The sequence below is a fragment of the Barbus barbus genome (genome assembly GCF_936440315.1).
Source record: "Barbus barbus genome assembly, chromosome: 43".
Classification (NCBI taxonomy): Eukaryota; Metazoa; Chordata; class Actinopteri; order Cypriniformes; family Cyprinidae; genus Barbus; species Barbus barbus.
This window is the reverse complement of record NC_136721.1, coordinates 22,739,764-22,759,364: the sequence shown is the minus strand read 5'-3', so window position 1 is coordinate 22,759,364 and position 19,601 is coordinate 22,739,764. Positions and strand designations below refer to the sequence as shown.

The 19,601-nt window shown below is 39.7% G+C and overlaps 1 protein-coding gene across 2 annotated transcripts; it reads right to left on the bottom strand.

Annotated features, from left to right (window-relative positions):
- Window positions 1-323: 323 nt before the first annotated feature.
- Window positions 324-19,419, bottom strand: LOC306862783 (protein transport protein Sec16A-like). Of its 2 annotated transcripts, XM_079405769.1 has the most exons (32): window positions 19,293-19,419; window positions 13,980-16,920; window positions 13,736-13,869; window positions 13,460-13,504; window positions 13,267-13,361; window positions 13,053-13,170; window positions 12,781-12,970; window positions 12,541-12,709; window positions 11,772-11,914; window positions 11,442-11,503; window positions 11,189-11,327; window positions 10,851-11,090; window positions 10,032-10,129; window positions 9,861-9,942; window positions 9,657-9,774; window positions 9,463-9,574; window positions 9,229-9,334; window positions 8,406-8,546; window positions 8,213-8,326; window positions 7,216-7,390; window positions 6,726-7,129; window positions 6,337-6,384; window positions 5,631-5,792; window positions 5,466-5,546; window positions 5,315-5,371; window positions 5,109-5,229; window positions 4,286-4,426; window positions 4,124-4,212; window positions 3,200-3,253; window positions 2,751-2,810; window positions 2,292-2,369; window positions 324-1,305 (listed from the first exon to the last, which is right to left on the bottom strand). In XM_079405769.1, exons 2-32 carry the CDS (start codon window positions 16,869-16,871, stop codon window positions 1,240-1,242), a joined length of 6,534 nt encoding a protein of 2,177 aa, XP_079261895.1. In that variant the 5' UTR covers window positions 16,872-16,920; window positions 19,293-19,419; the 3' UTR covers window positions 324-1,239. The 2 variants fall into 2 exon arrangements, with proteins under 2 accessions (XP_079261895.1, XP_079261896.1); XM_079405770.1 differs by lacking the exon at window positions 2,751-2,810.
- Window positions 19,420-19,601: the final 182 nt, after the last annotated feature.

Below are 19,601 nucleotides of genomic sequence, written 5' to 3'. Positions count from 1 at the left end.
TGACGTAATGAAGCTGAAAATTCAGCTTTGATCACAGGATTAAGTTACATTTGACAATATATTCAAATAGAAAACATTTTAAATTGCAATAATATTACTGATTAAATAAATGCAGTCTTGGTGAACATGAGGAACTTTTGAAAAATCTTACCAACCCCAAACTTTTGAACGGTGGAGTAGATACATAAATAATTGATATCCATCAACAACTAAAGTTTTAAATACTGATTCTTTTAAATTATCATGCATGCAGACCTAATATAAAATTTATGACCATATTATAAAATAATATTAAACATAAAAATAAAAAAACCCTCAAGTATTAAAGAGCTCAAAAATATCTTTATTATCACTTTATCAAGAATTGTACAGTCAATTTCTAAACACACTGGAAAAGTCCGCGCTTCCTTCAAACAGAGCTGACCTTTGGAATTAAAAAACTCCCGCTGTTACCATGGGAACAAGAACCCCAGAACGAGCAAAGGAAAAACGGCGTGTGATTAAGAGACACGAAGACGATTGATCAGAGAGCGAGATGAAGCCAGGAAAATAATAAATGATATTTTATGAGCAAAACACGCACAATGATCACAAGATTTTGGTAAATCATATAAATGTATGATTCTTCGCTATTGGCAAAATGAGGATTCGTTCAGGAGACGGTAAAAGAGATGGGTTTGTTTAGCCCGCCGTGACTCACTCTGATGTACGGATCCTGTCCGGCGACGGCATTTCGACCGGAAGCTTAATAAATATCTAAAACATTCTGGTACGCTGCACTGTTCCCATGAAAACAGGCCAGACCGCCCTCTAACTCATGCATTGGCTGGCATCCATCAGCAAGACGCCCACATTTCCTCCCCACTCACGCACACAAATGCACTCGCTCTCACCCTGCTGAAATGAGCAGACTACTAAAGGAAATCAAACTACACAGGGCTAAAATCGACATATTGCACTTACATTCACACTGCTCACGTTTAGGAAGCGCCGCCTGGTCCGTACAAACGCAGAACAAGAGTTAGACTGTAATGGGTACGAGGAGTTTATAAGGAGAAACAGATGATGTCCGATCCGATCCGTTCTGATCTGTTCGGGAAAACCATGATTTTGACAGCGATGACGTTATTCTGAAGGCTGAGGGCCGCATACCAGCGCTTCAAAGAGTCCAGGCAGGAACCAAACTTCAGTCCGATCTGGTCTAGAACCACAGTTTGATCTAAAACTACAGCGATACTCTTATTTCAGTGTGGGGTATCCTCTCTGTCCCAGACGACCAGGTCGAACGTGGCTTGTGGGAACAGACTGGAAAAGACAGAGAAAGACATTTACATGTCAGCTTCTAAGGCAAAACCACACTTTTTTCATGCATTGGTTCAGAAAACATCCAAAATATACTTAACATGTTTGTTTTATTGCACTTTATCTATTTGCATCTGTGTATTTGCAATACAAACCTTTAAAGGCCTAAATAAGTTTGGAGAAATCTCCATTTTAATATCACTTTTAGTACAGAGTTGTATTCCTATACTTCAATAAGTTTAATAATTTAAATAATATCAAAACTTAAAAAAAAAAAAAATTAAACCTGGTTTAATCCAATATCCAGAAGTATTTTCTGGAAATGTATGCAATTCAGTGCATCATTTTCACATTTAACCATAACTTTTAATACAAAACAATTGTCTCAAATGACATATGGTGATTCATTTTTTTTTTTTTTACTTTATTCACCAGTAAATATTGCCATTTATCATTCATTATGATTTGCTCATTTAGTGTAACCCCTGATTATTTTTAACTAGAATTTTTCTGTCATATAAAAAAAAAAAAAAAAAAACTTCAAATTTCCTACATGAAACATTTTAATGTATTTCGACAGAGTGTTATACTATTAATATTTTGAATGATCTTTTATATTCATATTTTCATTTAATAGTTTGTTTTAATACATTTAAGTGCTTTGTCATTTTTTTATTATTTTTTCTCTTTTTTAAATTAATATTTCTTGTTAATTTTAGTTTAGGTTTTATTCATTTTTATGTGATTTTTTGCAAAATATATCTATTTAGATTCCATTTATTTTATTTCAGTTAAAAATTTTAAAAATATATATTTTTTAGTAATTATAATACTTCAACTTAAACATTATTTCAGTTAGTTGCCATAACATTTCTAATTTTCATTTTTAATCAAAATTGCTTTCTTTTAATTAACAAAAGTGATTTCGTAATAATTCTAGTTAACAAAAACAACACTGAATCTCCTTAAATGTCCCTTGAGATTCTAACCTGTGCAAACTGGGAGGGGTTATAAAAGGTCACGCCTCCTGCAGGCGGAGCTCCTTGCGTTGGCGGCTGAGTGGGAACCTATGAGAACACATTTGCGATTACTATTTGGACAGGAGAGCAATATCACCACCCATGTCCATGGATACAGACAGCCATGCCCACTGAAAGTCATGATTAGCATGCAGCACGTGATTGGTTAATATATCGTGCACCAAAAGGGGGCAGAGCCTCGATCTTCAGCACGCCTCTGAAATCCAAGAACCCTTCCTATTGGCCGGTTACTCAGTCAGGGCTGCTGGTGTCATGCTGGAGGTGTGGCTACAAGTGTGTGATGTTAGAAGCATGCAGACAGCATGTAAATGGTGTTTTACTATACAGCATTAGAAAGCACTGTTTTATCACTGCAGTGTCTGGAAAAGGTGTGTGTGTGTGTTTCAGATAAGAACCAGCTGAAAGTACCTGATTTAAATGCTGACTCACTTCTCGAGATAGAGAACTCATTGAGCTAGAACGTGACAGCTAGAACAGCAGGAATAAACGAAACAAAAACACCACAAACCTGAATTAATCCCATGCAGCGCCATCTTAAATCACACATCTCTTGTCAATCATTAAAATATGATTACATCATGCCTCAGCAGCGTGTAGACCTTAACATGTTCTCTCACTCTCAAACACGCTCGCACACACTCATGCTCTTTGTGTGATCATAATCAAAGCTCATAATCATAGAATACAGTTAGAGATGCAAGTTACAATATGTGTGTATTTCAGAGGTAGTAAGTATACATGTGAGCAAGTGTGTGGTTATAATTGTGTTATTCTGCATTCATGGGTGAAGGAGCCGGGCGTGACAGGATGAAGCAGCTTTAAAGGAGAAGTGGTAAGGCATTAAAGGAGGATCTGACCTCTCCAGACTGCGTCCCTTCCGGGCCGGGAGGCAAAGCATTCGGATTAAACATCTAGATGGAAAACACATTCATTACAGCAGATGTGTGTTGAAAGCATGTCTGCTTAGAATTAGGATTCAATAAAATTCATTTTAGTAAAAATATATTTTTGCTGGAATGCAGTAATGAATAATTAATACAGTAATGAGAATAATAAATAATTATAATGATAAACTACATTAAATCCTCAATCACTTTCTCACTGCCATAATACATCCAGGCATACTGTAGTTAAATAAATGAATCAATCAATTAATAATACATTGTTAAAAAACAAATCCTAGAGAAAGAAAAAACAAAGTGGCTGAGATTAATAAATTAAAGAAAAAAACAACAACAAAGACAAATGCAAGAAAAAAAAAAGCTAACTTCCTCTGGTGAGAAAACAAACTAAAGAAGTTAATAAAAATAAAAATCTGCCTCTGAACATAAAAAAAAAATTAATTAATATAATATAATATAATATATAAAAATGAAAGAAAAAAAAAACTTGCTCTGGTTAGCAAATACAAAAAAATTATAATAAAAATAAAATATAATGTCAAGAGCCACATGCAAAATAATTTCAGGCTCTGATGATTAAAAAATAAATAATAAAAATAAAAAGCGAATTAAATAAATATATACAAACAAATAACATGTGCAAAGCAATATGAGCAAATCAAGAGATGTTAACAGTAGAAAAGCTCAGATAAAGGCATGTGTTCTCTAACAACGTTTACCATCAGACATTTAGCTGGGAAGTACCAAAACTCTTTTCCACTATTAACCATGTAACAATAAAAAGAGAAAGGCAAGGAATACGCAAGAAAAAATTAGCTGAACAATTCCAGTTGTGGAAAGTATATTCTGAACACTGTGTGTAATATTGATAGTGTGTACCTGTGGCACTGTGGCACTAGTCTGCTCTGTGTTTTCTCCACTGGCGTCTGGAACGCTTCCCTCCATCGGCTGCTGCTGCTCATCTGAGGCTGAAAACAGCAGTGTTAGACTTCACACAGACACACACTCATATACAGAACACACTGACGTACACATGCACACCTGCAGCTGGTGTAAAGAGGTTAGCTGGCATGGCCATGGGTGCGAGAGGAGCAAACAGATCAGCAGGAGGCGGTACCGCAGCGGACGGTTTAGATCCTCTACGACCGGGATTCAACACGTCCACATATCGGCTCTTAGTGCCTGAAACACACACACAAACTCTCTTACTAACCAGCCATGAGAACTTTCATAGTGTCTTTGCTTTAAACCGCTTGGGAAGTTTGATTCATTTTCATGAATCAGTTTGGTAATACTGTCCAATTCAAAGAACTGATTCATCAGTTCGTTCAGCTTATCAATGTCCCCGTGAGCCATTTCAATAAAATATACATACATAAATATTGCTGTTTATTACTATATATTGTATTTTTGGTACATATGAACAAATAACATTCTTTTCATGTCCATTTATTTTATAAAATGCTTCAATTATTTTCAACTTGATTTTTTTATTTAGTTTCATTTAAAAATGATAATGTAATTTCTTTAAATATTTTCATGTATTTGGCATAGTGTATTTCAGTATTATTTATATAGCACTTAAATATTATTTATTAAAATATTATTTTTTATAAATTAAATAAAATATATTTCTTTATATATATTAATGTCAAGCGCTTTTATCATTTTATTAATAATCTATTTATTTATAAGCTTTCTTTCAATTAACAAATTAATTTGAATGATTTCAGTTTTAGTTAAAAACAACACTGCAGCAATGACCGTTTTATTTCAGAGGAAATACATATTTAGAATTTCACTAGATGAATATATGGACAGAATTCTCACTAAGAAGCAATTAGGATGAGAAAAGGTGACCCACCTGCTCTCCTGGAGAACATATTCACAGGTGGCCCCCCTGATGGACCACCCACTCCTGGTGGCCCCATCCCGCCCATTGGAGCTTTGGGGAAGCCGGTGGGTGGAGGAGGAGGGGGTTTGCTCTGAAACACATACAAATACCATCATTCACAACGATACATGCACAATATAATACAGCATTTGAAATGCATGAATTCCTGCCTGTACCTCTTCCTCTGGCTCTTCCAGGTTCACCCATTTCTGCTTCTTTTCATCCCACACAATCTGAAAAATAGAGGTATTCTCTTAATAAAAGCTACAAAACAAGACAAACCGATCATGAGAGAGAGCAGGATATGCTTTGGAAGTAGGTGCCTACAGATTTGCTCTTGTCATCTGGCAGATGTGCTTCGTTCTTTCGTTTTGGATACAGCCAGGTCAGCCAGCTGCCACTCGCTCCCTGATGAAGAAGGAAATGCAACATTCATTTCAACTGCGATTGCAGATTTTCTAGTGCATGTCCAGTGGGTCGATGTATATGTACTTTTTTGGGAGAGTCTTTCTTGGTCTTCTTGGGTTCGTCCTGGGGTGGAGCCTCTGGGATAGGAGGGGGAGGTGGAGAGCCCTGATTGACTAGAGAACTGCTGCGCTCTCGTCCAGAATGATTGGACGATTCAGATGTTGTGCGAGACCGACGACCTGATGTCTGCAAATCAAGACAACATTTGATTAAACACTTATGTTAAAAAATATAAAATTTTTAAATAGTTTTTGAAACTCTCGTGTTCACCAAGGCTACATTTTTTTGATCAAATATAGGTCAAAAAAATGTATAGGTAAAAATATAGGTTTTTTGATCAAATAGTAAAAACAGTAATATTTTGAAGTATTATTAAACTTAAAATAACTGTTGTATTTGAATATATTCTAAAATGTAATTTATTCCTGTGATCAAAGCTGAATTTTCAGCATCTTGTCACATGATCCTTCAGAAATCATTCTAATATGCTGATTTGCTGCTTAAGAAACATTTCGGATTAATATTAATATTGAAAACAGTTGAGCAGATTCAATTTTTTGTGTAAAGTTCAAAAGAATAGCATTTATTATGAATAGAAATCTTTTGTAACATCATAAAGGTCTTTAATTTTGGATTCATTTGATGCACCCTCGTAAATGTAAGTATTAATTTACAATAAAAACACTTGTATCTTTGAACGGTACAGTGTGTATGTATATATAGACTGTACCAGTTGCACTGACGACTGTGAAGTGGTTCGTGATCTTCTGCCTGGGCCCTTGAAAAAACAACAAGAGGAATAGGTTTAATACATTTTATAGAATACACTGTAAGTGTTATATTCCCCCAAAAATATAATATATTCTTTGTATGGGTAATACAATGTAATGCATTTTAAAAGCAATATAAGCCAACACTGGTGGCGGCAGTAAATATGGAGTAACAGGCAATAAAACCCAATAAAATGCAAAACTAACATAACTAATGAGTTATATTCCATTAAAATAATGATGCTACATTTTATGCGACAATGTAAGGCATTACTTTTAAAAGTAATAACAGCCGTTGTTGTTGTTGGACTAAATAGGAATACTGCGTTTCTAGCTTTTTCTAACTTACCATGCGTGCCATTTCATCATAGAAGTCCTTCCCTTGTGGAGGAGGGGCAGTGAACGTGGGAGACGACTGGGGGAACTGCTGAGGGGCGGAAGGGGTGGAGCCATGTTCAGCCCTAGGCATTGGAGGGGGCATCTGTGGTGGCATTCCTGGTGGCATCTGTGGAGGCATTTCTGTAGGGCTGTACATCGGAAATTGTGGGGGCATTTGCTGGGCCATATGCTGTGGTATTTGTTGGGGAATTTGGCGTGGCATGGGCATGTATTGCTCATGCATTTCAGGTTGGAACGGTGTCGCAAAATTTGGCTGTGGTGGCCCCGATGCCACTGGGTAGAATGGAACGCTTTCACTCGGAGGCGGGGCCTGCTGCAGAGGGACCGCCCCATCCTGCAGAATAGTGGGAGGAGCTAAAGGAGACCATAAAAGAGGATGGTGAATGATTACAGAATCAAAATATAATCTACTTCAGTTAACATGTTATAATGGGACATACCTGGTGGCATGAGTTGAACGCCAGCTGGGGGCAAAAGAGAGGTCATGAGAGGATTGTGGGGATCAGGATTCAGAGTCGAGGGGTCAGGTGGGCTGCACGGGTCTTCTGAACTGGGTGTACTGCAGGGATAAAGCTGTGGGGTGCTGCGATCCACACGAAAGGTGATCGCACCATCCTGAATGGGACAACAACAACATGCACGTGATCATAAAACAGTCAAACGTGAACGTACACAAATATATGTGCATTACTTCACTGAACAATTATTTAGATGGGGAGAAAAATGCAATTGAGTTTTTTTTTTTTTCATAAAATTTGTGACTAATTTAAAGCGTGATTTAAAAAAAAAAGCTCTCCAGGTTTGCTGTGTTTTTATGCAGGACTGTATAATTTGGCCTAAAACGCAACAATAATGTATCAATTAAAATGATTAAAAATTATAATAATTATTGTTAAGATGATGATTATTATTATTCATTTGTTTAATTTAATTTAATTTATTTAATAATAATAAGTAATATTATAGGCCTATTATTGATTTGGGTAAAATAAACATATATTTTTGTTTCTGATAAAAATCTAAAATGTTGCAATTATGCATCAATATAATTAATAATAACAATTATGATGATTTTACTATTAAATAAATTGTAAATAAAAATTTACTATTGTAATACTATTTCACTGTAAAATAGAGCATTTAATAATAATAATAATAATATTAATAATAATAAATGAACATGTAAATGTACACAGTGCCATGCATCACTCTGAAACACATTTATTTAAATAAATCAAAGCCTTAGAGATTTCATAATCCCACTAATTCATATCGTGATTTTTTTTTTTCCCACTAATCAGCCCTATTTGGTATCAAGCCATGAATCGAAAAAGTACATGATTAATTTACTGGTACTACACAGAAACAGAGCAATGCATGTCAATAACATGCATCACTGGCATGATGACCTACGGATAAAAGAAAACAGACACACACCTTGATCTGTCCATCAAGTTGTCGGAGATGCAGTAACCAATCAGGCTCTATAAACAACTCCTGCTCTGGTCTCTCTTTCAGCTGAGGGTCAAAAAACCTCAACCTCAGAGACATCTGTAATCAAACACGAGAAGGATTAGGCAGAAATGTAAACTCAAAGGCAGAATCCTCTGATGCGTGTCAATCTGTGTACCTGTATGAGCTGACTGATGAACACAGCCGAGTAGTACTCAGGTAAGCTCAGCAGGGTGCGTGAGATGACCTCACAGTAATGGAAGGCCTGAGCACAGAGTCCCGCCTCCGCCAGTCTACACGCATAGATGAACTTGAACACCTGGATAGGTCAAAAGGTAAAGGTCATAACCTTCCTGGATTTGTGTGGATTATACAGATTAGGGCTGCACAGCATTAGAAAACCAACTAAAATTTCCTTCAATAACCAAAAAGGTTTTTTTTGCACCAATACTATTATACTGTAAAACAAGTCAAGTATTTAATAAAGATAACAGAAATAATTAAAGTACAACGGTAAAATAACAGTACTAATATTTACATATTAATTTCTTAATTTTCATTTCCATCAAGCTTTCATTTTGGTATTTGTCTGCAAATAAATATATGCACTGCTGGTTTCAGAGTGAAACGTGGCTCTGTGTTCATTTACACATGTCCAGCTCATGATATGCTCTTCTTGCTTCTCAAATCAGCTCGATTCACAGTAAATGAACCAAGACGCTATAAGGCCTTGAAACAGAGGATCATGAGCTTTAAATAAACATTTGCTCTGAAACATGCAATGCATATATTCATTTAATTATCGCAGATATCACAATTTGTCTTTTGCACTGAGCCGTATCGCAATATAAATTTTTGTTTTGATATACTGTGAAGCCCTAGTACAGATAGACCTAACTAGCCTAATTATACAGAGCGTCTATAATTGTGAATAATAGTCAACCACTAGTTGGTTGTGAAAACATCCCTAGTAGAGTGACTACGTTATGTGTTTGTCTCACCTGGAAGTTTGGCAGAGAGAGAGGCTGAGAGCCAAGAGACTGAGCGTATTCATATGATTCTGTCCGCTGAATCGCCTCTGACGAGCAGAACTTCAAAAATGGCAAGCTGGGAGAAAGACAAGAGTGAATAGGTGTTAGTGCAAACAAATACCATGTGCATTTGCACATTTTGTGTCCTTGCTGTGTAGTTGTTTGCACACATATCTCTAATCAACTACATGTGTTATTACATACCTGTGATTGGAGCTGATAAGGACCATCTTGGTGCTTTTCTTGGTGTAAACACCAAAACCCACCTGAGCCATCAGGTAACAGAAATGGGCTGCATCTACTAGACCTTTAGATGCTATAAAACACAGAATAGTCTTGACTACAGATCCAGTGCTGCATCTGTAATGTGCGTATGCTTTGCATCTACATTTATGTACCTAAAGTGTCGCCCATGGTGGAAATGGTGCGGGTGTCAAGATCCAGAGTGTGTGTGAGGTTGGACAGCACCATGGCCAGGTGAGGTCGCCAATCACCCCATTTCTCATCTCCGCAACACTGTCGGAGAAACAGATGATGTATATGAAGATAAGCATTGCATAAATTACTATATTAACACATCTAAAACACAAACTCTCTCATACAGTAGCAGAAGCTGGCATTCGTCCTGACATGAGCTGGTACACCGTCTGAAGAGGGTCGTTAATGGGCAGGCTGTTGGCAAATCTGAAAAGCACAAATATTAAGACAATTTAGCCCTATTTGTTGCTTTGGAAGCACACAGCCATAGGTCATTTTAAGTAGATGTGGTTTACCTGGTCATGACACGGGCGTGTGTTCTGTTGTCCATCTTACTGGCCAGTAACAGCGCGTGACCCCACAGGCCATTCTTCATAGCAGACTCCAGAGCGTCCTAACAAACACACACAAACTTCTCAATTGTCTTTCCACTGATTAAATATATGGTTTTGTCAGTCAGAAATAAAAAAAAAACACAATTTATATCCATATAAAACAATATGCAGGCATGTGATCAGCTAAGGACTGAAAAAAATTATAATTTCCTTTCCCCATTCAATATGCAGACACTAAAAGCATAACGAAACTGGTTTATACTCGCCGCGTCAGCAGGAGCGTGAAGGTGCGCACGACAAAAATTACGCGAATATTGAGGAAACAATGGATGGTTTTCAAGCTAAAGTAAAGTTGGCTAAAAGACCGCTTCTTAAACCAAATTCTTGTGGGAAAAAACCTTCCAAGCACGGTCACGGACAGCAAGTTTAGTTTTACTTTTTGTTTTCATTTTGAAAAGCTTGTTAACTTTGCTGTTTACTTCACGTTACGCTATGGAGGCTTTCTTTTATTTGATTCCTCAGTGTTTGCTAAACATTCTGTAATTTATTAGTCGGTATATAATACAGCATGTGGTGTATGCCATGCCTCATCTTATTCTTTTTGTTAATAAACTTTTTCCAAGCTAGTTTGTCATTGATTGTATCTTACTGTTATCTTGTTTTTGTGCTTATTAAGAATAACAATGAATCCATCTTTTGTTTTAATCTTAAAAAGTAAATGTAGCAAATCAGACAATATATGGCTGAATGGGGTAAGAAAAGTCATGCAGTTTGTCTTGCCTTCTTGCGGCCGAATAGTAGAAGTTCTCTGAAACGCTCAGTCTCCTTGCCAACATTCTCTGGCACGCCCATGAAAGTATCTGATAGAAGGGATATTGGCCCCGCCTCTTCCTCCTCGGCACGCTCTATTGCTTCGTTGTTGAAGTCGATGAGATTAGCCTCATTGGGTGATTTTCCCGGCAACCAGACAGAGCGATGCTCCTTTAGCAACAGGTCAGCGATGTCTGTGCCCACTACAGTCTAAAACAAAGACGAAAAACGATTCAGTATTGGTATCGAACAAGCAACCAAACACAATACACACTCTTAATTATGGTTAGGGCTGCACAAATACTCACCCCATTCTGGCGACACAGCAGCACAATGAACTCCCAGATGAGGTAGGCGGAGTCTTTGTCAATGAGGTCATCATTTCGCAAACACTCTTGGGCTTTGTTCTGAGCAAACTTTATGACATCCACCTTATGAGTCTCCTCTCTGTGGATGTAAACATGAGATGATGACTGGATTGTTTGACTGTGTACGTGGCTCTAACAGCGTCAGAGTATACACATGTATGCCTTTACTCAGTAAATAAAGGATGACTCTTACTTGACGAGTGGGCCAGGGAATGAACGCATTTCTGACTGCTCTGGAGAATCTTGCAAAATCATCTGGAATAACACCACAGCCAAGATATCAGATGCAAATAATGTAGTTGAGCAATTATCATGGAGCTATTTATAACCAAATCACAAAAACAAAACAAAACTGCACAGTTGAGGATCAAGGGGAAGTTCAAAAGTTAAACAAATTAACATCTAATTGCAAGGTAACTCAATCAGCTGCAAGGTACTATTTATTCCTATTTTATTGTTTTAAAGGTGATGACCTGCAGTTGATTTATATATCGGGATATTTGTACTCTGACTCAGTTGTTACCTCCATACTGTGGATTTCCACAAGTGTAGGCTGACCAGCAGAGGGAAGGTTGGGTTGGACAAGGATCAGCTGACCAGCCGGACCAAACCGAGCACAGCGATGAGGAACAGAAAACTTCTCTGGGGTCAACGGCCTTGGAGGAGCTGAGAAAGAGAAAAAAATTTGAGAAAGACACAGAGAAAGCTGGTTCATGATAATTTTACTTCCAAAAAAAAGTGAGGAACCTCTTTGTAATGCATGTGCATTAAGTGTAAAATTGATGCTTTAAGCATTTTAATGCTACAGAGAATGCCGGGAAACACTTATGTCAAGCCAGGGATATTATTATGAACAAGAACCGTTAAAAAAATTAATTATTGAAAAATATATTAACTGAAATCAAATCAAATTTTATTTTAGCTAGCTGCCAAGACATTTCTCCTTTTCATTTAGTTTTTCTTTAAGTGCTACAATAACTCAACTAAAACTAAAATATGCATTTAAACTATATAGATATATAAAACTAATAAAAATGACAAAAACGCAGAAAAATGACCAAAACTTTAACTAAAATCAAAACAAAAAAAATAAATACAATTTTTTTAATTAAAAATAAAAAATTGTAGATAAATGATACTAAAAAAAAACACTGTATCAATCAATAAACCTGATAAATGAGTAGTATTTTGTGGAAAGTTTATAATGAAAACAGAAGGCTGTGGTTCAAATGAAAATCCCAACATTAAATGCAACATTATGATGGACATTGTGCTTTGTGTGTAATACTTACGCTGCTCTGGAGCAGTCCAGGTGTTGTCAGTAGAGTAGGGAATATGACTGTAATCTACAGTATCGGAGGGGTTAGGATACTGGCTGTAGGTGTAATCCGCTGGAAGAGTCGTCCCAGTGGCATCATAGGCTGCACTGACCAAATCTGGTTGACTTCTATACACTTGACTCTGTATAAAGAAGAAATCTGTTACACACATTGCACAGACACATACACAGGCACAATAAGATCTACACAGACCTGTTGTGAGCGTGAGCTGAAGCTACTGCGTCGACTGTGTGTTGAATGCACACTGTGTGCTGACTGTTCACTGTGAACCGAACGGCGGTCAAAATCGTCAGCGTATGGGTCACGTCTGCGGCACTCATCATCAAAGCTGGAGTCATAACCAGGGTAATACCGCCATGGGTCATCATAGCCCTCTCTTCGGCTAGCAACCATTATCATGAAAACTCAGTTAGAGAGGTGTCAGCATGTACAAAAACAATGACTGCACAAGTGTATGTGTGTACCTGTTTTGATATTGTTGGTTGTAGTAGGCATCTCCATAGTACCAGCCATATGCTTGATCATAGTAGGCTCTGTAGCGTGGATCATAAGCAGCATTTGGATCATACCACCTGCTCCCATCTGAATACACACAAACACACACTCATAAGTAAAAAGCAGAAACCATGTTTAACTCTTGGGTGCATAGAGATAAAGTGTCTGTAGTGCTGTCTTTACCTCCATAAGCATCATACTGTCTCTTATAGTAGTTTGCATAATAGTCATCATAGGCACTACGGCTGGATCTAGAAAAGTCTTCTTGATACCCCTGTCTAAGATGAAAAAAAATAAATAAAAATTAAAAACAAAAGTACTAAATGTGCAGTCTAAGGATGCTTTTAAACTAGGGCTTTTGGTGCTAAATACTTACATCAGATTCTGGGTATGACTGGAAGATTGGTCTACAGTTGAAGTGCTGTATTCAGGATTTTGTGCATGTTAAGTTATGGTGTAAATCAAAAATTCTAGTGGTTAACAGCTGCTTCTTGCAAGTTATGGTATGCAAGCTCAATACAGTTTGGAACCAAATATGCAATTTGAACAAACAGAGAATCAGGGATAGAAAGCAAGTTATTAATAGAGCAAGCAAGAGAGACCAAGTGTGAAAACAGGTTCAAAGTCTCAGAAAGAGTGTGAATGACCTGACCTGGAATTGGGTCTGTCTGAGTATTGGCTGGTTCTAGAACTTGGCCTCTCAGGTTGACGTTCAGCCTCCCGGTAGCCAGGATTTTGACCATCATACAAGCTGTATCGAGGATCTCCTCTACGGTAGGGATCATCCTACAAAATTGAAACAAAGAAAAATATGAATATTTTACTAGTCATGTTTTACGTCTAGCATTTAGAAACATTGTTAGGTGGAAACACACTAGATCATTACATCACTGCACCTGATAGTAGCTTTGAGATCTGGGATCCACAGGGTACTGGGGTGGATACGGCGGTCTTCCATTCTGGTACTCAGGGTAGGGTCCTGGGTAGTACCCTGCATAACCCGGACCAGGTGGCATCGCAGGAGGAGCACCATGGCCTGACTGACTGCCTAGAGATGAAGGAGGTCTTTGGGGTTCTTGAAGTGGCTGGGGGACAGAGTTCCCAGACTGGGGTGGGTAAGAAGGTGGGGCATATCCAGATCCAGGAGGGACACCACGTTGAGTTAGCGGGGCCTGTGGAGGAGGCTGGTGTTGAGCTGGAGGTGGATGGGCAGGGTGGGAGGTGAGTGTCAGATCATTGTTGGGTTGGTTGCTGGAGGGTCGTGGGGGGTTAGAGATCTGCTGAAGGGGCAGAGCCTCGCTGTCAGACTGCCCACCCTGCTGTGCATCTTTGGTGACCTGCAGGTAAAAGCCGGGTGTGTTATTCACCAAGCCCGCAGGATGGGCAGACTGAGAGACAGCTGGAACTGTCACCTGAGTTGTGGACTGTGGTTGATGCATAGAAAAATCAAGCAGCTCATAATTTGAAGATTCATTGTGACTGGTGGCAGGGGCAGAAGTCTGAGCTTGAGAAACAGAAGGCTGAAAGAACTGGCTGTCACCTCTAAGAGACTGAGCCCTTGAGAGAACGGGTTGGGGTGCTTGAACAGAGGGCTGAACATCTTTTGCCTCGCGTGCTAGATTCAAGATACCTTGAGTGGAAGAAGTGCTAAAGTTTACTGGTGTCTGAGAGAAAAGAGGCTGCGGCTGATTCATTGGAGGGGAATTTTGAGGCATTTGATTGGTCACAGAAGACTGAGGGGGTGGGTGCACAGGAGTTGCTGTCTCTTGAGGACTTGTCTGATTGGTGGGTTGCGAGAGGTTTTGAGAGGAAACCAAACTGGAAGGTGGCGCAATCAACATAGGCTGGTTTAGGGGCTCTACGGGAGGCGAGGTCACCAGCAAGGATGCATATCCCAGACTTGCCTGAGGCGTGGAGTCTGGGGGAATTTCCAGGTTTTCCAAGGGAGGCTGTGGATCTGGCTTCACTGGATGCAAATCAAGAGGGCCATCCTCCGGTGGCTGGATGACTTCGGAGGGATGTGCTGGAACAAATGTTGCAGCCAGAGAGGGTGCTGCAGGGGCTAAAAGTATGTTAGCACCTAGACTGGCAGTGTCATTTTGAGCCCAGAGTGTCGTAGCGGGACCCTCAATGGGGCGTCGTGCTCCCTGAGCTCGAGATGAGGGTCGGCGTTCTGGTAAGTAAATGGTCTCCAAGTTGTCTGGGGGTTGTTCTAGATTGCCAGGCTGCATGTCACGTCCACCCTTTTCCATGACCATGCGTGCACGATCAACCTCCGCAGGTCGAACTCCTACACCATGTGAGCGGACAGGCTCAAAGGAAGAATTCGCACTCGCTTGGAACACACCAACTGGTTTAGGTGGGCTAGGAGTTGGGAAAGTAGGACTAGCCTCTGCAGCTGGGTTGGAGTCTATCTGTTCAAAGTATCCACCAGTGGAGGGATGCAAAGGAGGGTGATCTGGTGGGCGGGGACTTTCCTGTTGGATAAATGTTCCCACAACACCTTGCTGTCGCCGAGGGATGTGGCTGCCACTGTGAGGACCGGGTCCGCTGCTGTGACTGACATTACTGTAGCTGGATGAAACACTTGCAGAGCGGGCAAGACGAGGACCAGTGTCAGGTGTCTCCAAATTAGGCCCCCCCTCAAAGGCATGGCTTGGAGGAGGCTCACTAGGCAGCACTTCCTGGTTTGGAACACATTCCTGATTCTCCACAGAATCACACGGTCCTGCTCCAGCTCGAATGTTACCAGTGTCATTCAAATATGGACCAGAGAACTCAGTCGTCAAATGGAAAGGGTGATGAATCCCATTTACACGTCCCTCCCCTGACAGAGTTTCTACATTTTCAACATCATTGCCCCGAAAGAACATTGAGAGCGTTCCGGAGTCACTGGGAATTTCAGAGTAGGAGACAGGACAGGCATGCTGAGACGGACCCTGTGGGTTTTGATTGAACCATGGCTCTGAGGGTCCACCTGACTGACTGAAGTAATTCTGAGCCGGGAAGTGGGAGTTCTGTTGCTGAGTTGCAGCAGGCCCAGTCACATGTGGTTGAGCTGACAGACCTTGATTCTGAGATTGTGTCACTGGTGGGGCTGTGTAGGGAGAGGGCACAGGAGGTGGGGCTTGAGCTTGAAAAGGCTGAGATGGGAGATCACTAGTTGGCTGAAAGTAGTTTTGAACAGAGGGTGGGCGGCTTCCATGGTCAGGCACCCAGTGAGAAGGCAGGGGAGGTGTTGGCTGGGATTGAAAAGGAGTCTGGGATTGAACTGGAGGTGTTGGGCCAGTGGAGGGTGGATGTGATGAACTAGAGCTGAAGGAAGGAGCAGGGTTAGGCAATTGTGCTATGTAGGGCATTGGTTCTTGGGAATTAAAGTATCCTGGTTCAGCAGGTAGCGGATTAGAGCTTGGTGCGGACCTTGGGGGAACAGGTTGTGGTGTAAAAATTCTTGGTGGTGGGCCAGGAGAGGCTGCCTGCGCTGCTCCTGGTGGTGGCCCTTGTGGTGGTGTCATTGGGTTAAACCCGGGCAGGAGAGGACCTTGCATAGGAGGTGGGTTGCTGTTTGTGGGTGGAGCTTGGCTGCCCCCTGCCATGGGCGAAAAACTTTGTCTTCCAAAGGCAAAAGGATCAGTCACTGGCTGCGTGGGCGGGGCAGCCGGTGTCATAGCAGCTGCAGCTGCAGCCCCATGCTTGTGAGGTCTGGTTCTTCTGAAGGCATTGGGTCCACCGGAGGTAGGCGGAGGTCCACTAGCTCCAGGAGGAGCTGTCCGAGGAGGGGGCTGCATCGTTTACACTCACAGGTTTCCAAAGTGTTTACACTTACTGGAGATCTCCCTATAGTTGAAAAACACAGATTTGTGTCATATCTTGGTGCAAAGATTGTATGGTTTTACCACAGGGTTTGCCTGTTATCAACATGAATCATGTGAACACACATCCAAAGTTCAGTTAATATTGCTAATAGCTGCTCAGCTAAAATAACAATACCCATTCTGCTTTATTAAACATCATATGGTGAGAGTGTCAACACAGGGGCAACGTGGCACCTCTATAAAAGTACACACAAAAGTATCACTAGCAGACACAGAGTGCCTCACCCATTCATGAACAAGACATGCAGCTGTTTTATACAATCTGATCATTTGAGAAAGTGGCATCAATTTTGATTTCATTTTGAAGTTAAAACCAAGTTTCTGCTCTTCAATGAACATTATCACACCATCTGAGATTCATAAGCTTTATGATGAGCAGGTGTGAAGACAGCAGTACTCCACTATGTTGGCATATGAACAGTCACCATGATGAGAAACCTGATATTAGGCACACTGCGGGCCGGGTGTTAGAAATGTGCATTAAGTTACACTGAACTTTGAAACCTGTCAGACATTTTTTAAAGCAGGGGGCCTCACCTCTACAAGTGCATGGTTTAATCTACAACAACAGGGGACAGACACAGATTCTGATTCTGAAAATACACCATTTATCATTAAACGACAATGTTCACAGTCACACCAACTGTGACTAAAACAACACCACTGTGACAAATACAGCACTGGTCAAACATTTGGACACATTTTACGGAATATAATTATGTTAGAATATAATTTCCCATGATGTTTAAACCTTTTGACTTAAAAGCTTATGCGTAAATGCTTGAAGTTAATTGTCTAGACAAACATACACTGCTGTACTATAAACGTTTGGTGTCAGTAAGATAATTTTTTGAAAGATATTAACACTAGTGATTAATACTTATTCAGCAAGGATGCACTGATCATAAGTGACGGCAAAGACATTTATAATGTAATAAACAAATTTCTATATCAAATAAATACTGGTCTTTGAGCCTTCTCTTCATCAAATAATGTATCATGGTTTCAAAAATACTAATAATAATACTGCCGCACAAATGATTTTAACATTGATAAGAATAAATGTTTCCTAAGCATCAAATCAGGATATCAGAATGATTTCTGAAGCATCGTGTGCAACTGAAGACTGGAGTAATGATGCTGAAAACTCAGCTTTGCCATTACTGGAATAAATTACCTTTGAAAATATAATCAAATGGAAAATAATAATTTTATATTGTAATCATATTTCACATTACTACAGTTTTTATTATTATTTTTGTTTTGATTATTTAAATCCCCCCAAACTTTGAGAGTGTAACTGTACTTAATCATTATTTTTTTAGAAAGCTCTTTGCAGAGCTGTAATCTACACAAAGGATGGCAACTTTGAAGAAGCTCAAATATACGGTGGTTTTTAACATTTAACTATAATTCACATACTTTCAGTTGTGTCGTTTCAGGCTTGAGCTAAATTGAGGGAAATAGAAACAATCAAGAATGAGTAGGTGTCCAAACAGGTAATCTACATCCACAGTGATCTGGTCTCTGCTTACACTTTTAGCCATTATGGATCAGAAAACACACTAACTCTGCATTTGAACCGATTGGAAACAATACTGCGGCCAGACAGAAAGCACATAATGGAATTTCTGGAGCCCAAGGGCTGATAATTCAGTTGAGGTGCCATATACCAGTCTAATTGCGTTACCACACAGTGGGCTACTTTTCTTAGTCACGAACAGGACGTTTTGTGTTGTCTGCAGAGATTCTGATGACAGAAAACACTCTCAATCTGCAGCTGAAAGCATTTTATTAAACAACTTTTTTTAAATAAAAAATATGCAAGATGCATATAGAAAGAACTTTGCAATATACTGTATTATATCCGGCTCCAAGGCGGACACGTATAGGATTTAACCCACTGATGTCACATCCTGGTCTTTAATTCCTCTCTTTAACTACATCAGGAAATATACTTACAACAGGTTTACTACCGATGTATTGAAAACACACAAAAATAATGTAATGCTGTTAATGTGGATCGTGGTGCCTAGTGGACCAAACTGTTAAAACAAAACATGCACAGCAGTGTAAATCGAGCAGGAAAGCAGTAGCTAAACCACAACATAACTAATCAACGAAGCCTGGAAATTTAACCACGGACCTGGACAGTAGAATTTAGAAATGTCACGAGAAGAAACACAAAGGAATCAACATAAGAAATGTAAATAGAGGATGCGAGGTGACAGCTGACTGGGCCACTAGCCGTTAGCATGCTAACAACTACAGTTAATCCTTCGAACCACAGAACTGTCCGACCCAAAACATACTGCTCCATGAGGAATCTCTTACCCGTTATCTTCCAGTTGAGATGCCCAGATACAAACAAAACTCGATACGAGCGCGGCTGGAGCTGAGTTTCTCAGAAAAGTGCAGGACACCGCGACTGACACTTGTCCGCCATCTTGGCCGAGCGCGTCCTGCTTGGCGACGTGTACATGTGACGTCACGGACATTGCCGTTTGGCCCCGCCCCATAAACGGCAAAAATAAACATAAAATATTACATAAGCACCACATTCTACTCAGTGTGCGCTTTAACTTTCGTTAAAATATAATATTTTATACTGTATTTTACGTTTACTGCATTGTTATAAAATCA

Bases quoted from the DNA above. Each gene is read 5' to 3' on its own strand.
- LOC306862783 (XM_079405769.1), bottom strand. From the start codon at position 16,871: ATGCAGCCCCCTCCTCGGACAGCTCCTCCTGGAGCTAGTGGACCTCCG. The intron at 13,505-13,735 runs GTCAGGTCATTC...TCCTGAATACAG, and splicing joins TCAGACAGACCCAATTCCAG to CACTTCAACTGTAGACCAAT. The intron at 11,504-11,771 runs GTAACAACTGAG...GTGTTATTCCAG, and splicing joins TGGAAATCCACAGTATGGAG to ATGATTTTGCAAGATTCTCC.